Source organism: Bison bison, unplaced genomic scaffold (genome assembly GCF_000754665.1).
Source record: "Bison bison bison isolate TAMUID 2011002044 unplaced genomic scaffold, Bison_UMD1.0 scf7180017864170, whole genome shotgun sequence".
Lineage (NCBI taxonomy): Eukaryota > Metazoa > Chordata > Mammalia > Artiodactyla > Bovidae > Bison > Bison bison.
The window spans coordinates 56,487-61,309 of record NW_011494742.1 but is presented as its reverse complement, the minus strand read 5'-3'; the positions used below and the strand labels follow the sequence as shown (position 1 = coordinate 61,309).

Below are 4,823 nucleotides of genomic sequence, written 5' to 3'. Positions count from 1 at the left end.
ACAAAGGAGCCTGAGAAGGAGCATTCAGTGAGGCGGGAGGAAAGTCAGGGTAAAGTGGTTTCTTAAAAAAAAAAAAAAGGAAGAGAGGACTCAAAAGACCAGTGAAGCCACTCACCACTGTCACATAGATGTTGAGGAATGAAGCCTGACATGGGTCTACCGCTTTAGCAATTACAATCATTGTGCCAACCTTCAGGATTCAGGACCGACGCCTGCATGGCCTGGTGCTCCTCTCGCAATACTTGTCCCTGAGCCCAGATTTGCCAGTACTCAGCTCAGCCCCTACACGTGCCTGGGGGACTCAGTTCAGCATCTGGACATGCCCACCAGACCATAAGCTCCGGGAGGGCTGGGGCTAATACTCTGCTCATCTCTAGCTCAAAGGCCCCTAGCCAAATGCCCCGCACAAAATGAGTGCTCGGTAACGATTTGCTGAATACATGACTGAAGCCAGCTCTGTGTTGTCCCTCAACTGTCGGGTAGCTCTGCCCTTGCCTCGTCCCTACACTCAGCAGAACTGAGGGCGATGGATTGTCTGCAGCACCAGGCGATTAGTGGGCAGAGCTGCCACAGCAGCATTACAAAAATGGTCTCAGAGGCTGCATCTGACCTTGAGCCACCTTCCTTTTTGCTTGGCTAAGCACAGAGTCATTTGCTTGTTTTCACTGCCTTTCAAGCCTGGTGAAAGTGAAAGTGTTAGTCACTCAGTTGTGTCCGACTCTTTGCAACCCCACGGACTATAGCCCGCCAGGCTCCTCTGTCCATGGGATTCTCCAGGCAAGAATACTGGAGTAGGTTGCCATGCCCTTCTCCAGGGTATCTTCCCAACCCAGGGATCAAACTTGGGTTTCCTGCATTGGAGGCAGATTCTTTACTGTCCGAGCCACCAGGGAAGCCTGGAGCAGTGGGCTTAGCACAAAGGAAGACACGATGGTTGTTTTGTTTGGGGAATCGAGCTTCCCTACGTAAGGGTATTATATATAACTAGCTGTGCGCACTGCATGGTGGGATGGGGGCAGAGCTTCAAGGAACATGGGGGTGGGGTGGCTTCCTGAGCCAGTGCCCAGGTCTTCTGAGCCTTTGAAAATGTGCTTTTCCTACAAACACTGGCTGCAGGAGAAAAGTGTAGCGTGGAAGTCAGGAGACTGAGTCCCAGCTGAGTCACTAGCTGGCCATGTGGCCTTGGGCAAGTCCTCCAACATTTAATGTGTACCCCTTCTGCAAAATGTGGCCGCAGCTCCCCTCCCTTCACTGCACTGTGGGCGCATCTGTGCTGTTGCCAGGGCTGGGGCGGGGTTGGGGTGAAGAAGCACCTACAAGCACACTCCCTTCTGAACCCATGCCAGCGTCTGAGCACTGTCCCTATAGCAGGGCCCAGCACCACCCTGCAGTGGCCTCTTAGTCCTTCCGGAACAAGGATTCCCTCTTGTGCCAGCCCTGGGGACACTGGCTAGGAAGTGGCGAAGACAGAGGTTTGGAACGCAAGCTTTGGGTTTCTACAAGACCTGGGTGCAGTTTCCTCTACTGGGTGTCTGGCCACGGCAAGACACCAAATGGCTGTCTCCCCATTGGAGCCTGCTTACCCAAAGGGGTCCTGTGGTGATCACAGGAGATAATGCAAAGAAAGCGCCCAGTACAGGGCTTGATACAGAATGAGCGTGCAGGAAATCTTAGCTATTATAGCAATAAATATTATCTATGGCTTAGATCCATACATCACGAATACTTCCAAACACTTAATAAAATTAAAGATTACAGAGACCCTAGGGATATTTTCTAAGCCTCTGGTTGTAGAGATGAGGAGATGGAGACCTAAGAAAGGAGAAGGGACTGCCCTAAGGCCCTCAGACTTCAATAGGACCAAAAGCAAGGAGTCCAGCTCCTACATGGGATGGGTTGTGATGCTCCATCCCCACTCCTACGAGGGCCCTGGTTGGGGCAGATACTCCTGGCTATGTGAACCCTGGTGTCTGACTCACCAAGGTTCTGTCCACAGCATGCACTCAGTAGAGCCCCTGGCACGATTTGAGCCAGGTCACCTCCCTGTTCTTCAGGGAGGTCACCTCACCTTCCTTAAGTGGGACAGAATGTTCTTTAAGAGTCTTCCAGGTCTAACATCCTGTAGTTTCAAGAATGGGGCCCAACTAACCACAAACAAATGGCTGGAAACTTCAGTTAACTGGAATCTGTCTCAGATGTTCCTTCCTTGGAGAAACAGGCAGAGCCCAAGAAAGGAAATCATCCACTGTCCTCGGCGGTGTTCCCTGGTTCACCACGTCCTTGGGCCTGCTTTGGCTCACTGGCTACTTCCTTGCACTGCAGACAAGCAGATAGGCTCAGAACAGCCCAAGGTTTCCCCAGTGAAGACCAGACACCAGAATCAAGGCCAGCACCTAGAACAGTGCTGTGCGTGGAGCACTTGTTCCGTAATGGCTCCACCAACACGAAACCCAAGCAAGGAGAAGGGGTTCTGGCCTCGATGGGGAGCCTGGGGACCCGGGACAGAGCCTGTGTGCTGTGGTCTCTCACCAGCTGGGCCTGTTGCTCTGCCTGTAAAATGAAGTGATCAGATGAAAGGTCCTGCTCCCTGTGTGCTGAGCTCTCACCACCCCTCCTCCTTCTCATTACACCCAGCATGCGGAGTCGGAATTTGTCTCTGGTCTGCCCTCCACTCCTGGAAGACAGAGATCCTGTCTTTGTCATCATGTCTTCCCAAGCCTCACCCCAAACCAAAGCAGAACAGGCTTCTGGAAATGTTTAGGTGAAGGAGGGGAGAGAGCAGGAAGGGAGGAAAGGAGAGGCAGGCTGAAGATCCTCCAGCACTGGCCTTCTATGGTTCCACAAAGCTAAATTCTAAGGCAATTCACCAACAGTGTGTATTAGGCACAGCCGCATTCATGGTGGGAATACCACAGGGAGGAAGAAAGCAATGTGAAATGACACGAGAAGCCCTTTCAGCCTAGGCACAGCTGACTTCCCAAAGCACAGGCCCTATGGATCCACGCACGTGAAGGCCAGCAGGCTGCGTGCTGCGGGAAACCCTGCCTTCACGGTAGGACCTCAGTAATGCTGGTGTCGGAGGCCAAGACTCACTTCCGTCGCTAAGCTCGCCAGTCACATGTCAGCGCTTTCCAGTCCAGAGCCTTACGGTTCCAATTCAGGAACACGATACAGCAGGAACTGCAGTATTCAGGAACACACAGAGGGATGGATCTTATAAATAACTCCCGGTTAAAACAGAGCTGAAAATAGGGAGACAGAAGAGGAAGCAAGTCGCTAAGCACTTATTGAGTCGATAACGTTGGCTTGAAAACCTTAGTGCAAATGGCTGGTCTGGTTTATTTCCTTCTCATCAAAAAGTCAAACACAGGATTGAACCTGGAGGCACCAAGACGTGTGTGTCTGAGGATGTGTTTGAAGGGGGTGGCTCTCCTTGTTTGACAGTGTCTGAGCGAAGATCCTAATCCACAGCCCTTGCATCAGATCTCACAGCGCCACTTAGTCGGTTGGTGGAAACTCGGTTAATAATCCCTGGACCTCTCTGAGCCACTGTCCTCACAGGAAGGTCTGGCCACTCGGTTGGCCTTTTAGCTCTGAGCTTCTAGACCACATTTCATGGCTGAGGCCTGGGAATAAGAGTCAGGAACCCAAAAGTCTGAGTTACATCTAAAGTGTGCTCACACGTTCTGTCTGTCTCCCTCTTTTCTGTTCCCAGTAGGGACTTCCTTTAGCTGCAAAGAGGCCATACGGTTTATGCTCTTTTGGATGCTAACGCTGAGTGGAACTGTGCTTGATTCCCTTGGGACCCCCAGGGCCCCCATCTTGAGGTGTGGCCGGGGTGGGGGGCAGGTGGGGCGGTGCGCATGGAGCTGTCTCTCCCCCGCCCGCATCCCTGCCTCCCAGAGCCCACAGGACCCAAGTCTGAAGCTGAGCATCCAAGAGAGCGCCAGCCTCAGTGCCAGGCCTTCGTCCCGCCCTGCGGGCCAGCGAGGAAGAGCGTGGCTCCGTGTGCCGGGGGTGCTCCGTGTGCCGGGGGTACCCGTGTGCCAGGGGGGCCGGCAGAAGGGCCACGCCGCCCTCAGCAGCAGCTGCAGGTGCCCGTGTGCACACGCAGGATGCCGCGGCTATGCAGGTGCAGGAAGTTGAAGATCTCCGAGGGCATGGCGTGGAAGCCGGGGCGGGGCTTGACGTTGTCGTAGTAGTGGTGGGTGATGTACAGGCCCGAGGGGTTCATGGGGAAGGCCCAGAAGCCGAACAGGTGCACCTCCTCGCACAGCTCGAGCGCCGCAGTGGCCAGGATGAGGCCGGTGCTGATGCGCTTGGCGCGCACCCCGAGGCTGAGCCAGTAGCGCGACACGTTGACCAGGTACTGCGGGTGGAAGTAGTACACGGCCTGCGGTGACTCGAAGTCGTCCAGCACGTACTTGACGCGGATGGACACGTCGGTGTTGCGCGTGTTGTAGAAGGCGGGCAGCAGCACCGACGCGTTCTCGTACAGCTGCAGCACGCGGTAGAAGGGCCGCCGCCACTTCTCCAGCTTGTGGAACCTGGCGGGGTGCGCGCACAGGGTGAGACGGGGCCCCGGGCCCTCGCTGGCCCACCCCTGCTCCCTGGGCTCTTCGCAAAGGACTGGGGGGGTCTCTCAAGGCCACCCCCCACCTCCTCGCCTCCTTTGATCTCAGGCACTCAGCAGATGAATGTCCGCTTTTCTCCGGCACAGTTGTAGTTTTCTAAGAGGGTGCAGGAGAGGGCAGTCTGGACCCAAAGGGACAAGTACCTGGTGTGTGACTGCGGCAGGGTTGGGGTGGGGGTGGGGTGCGGTT

General features: G+C 55.0%; 1 protein-coding gene across 1 annotated transcript in view; it reads right to left on the bottom strand.

Moving 5' to 3' along the window:
• Nucleotides 1-840: 840 nt before the first annotated feature.
• Nucleotides 841-4,823, bottom strand: part of ST8SIA5 (ST8 alpha-N-acetyl-neuraminide alpha-2,8-sialyltransferase 5) — a gene marked incomplete at its 5' end in the record, with an annotated part of 40,546 nt that continues 36,563 nt past the window's right edge. Inside the window, one exon of the mRNA XM_010842033.1 lies at nt 841-4,547. Coding sequence (XP_010840335.1) covers nt 4,079-4,547 — 469 coding nt within the window. The remainder of the gene's footprint in view (nt 4,548-4,823) is intronic.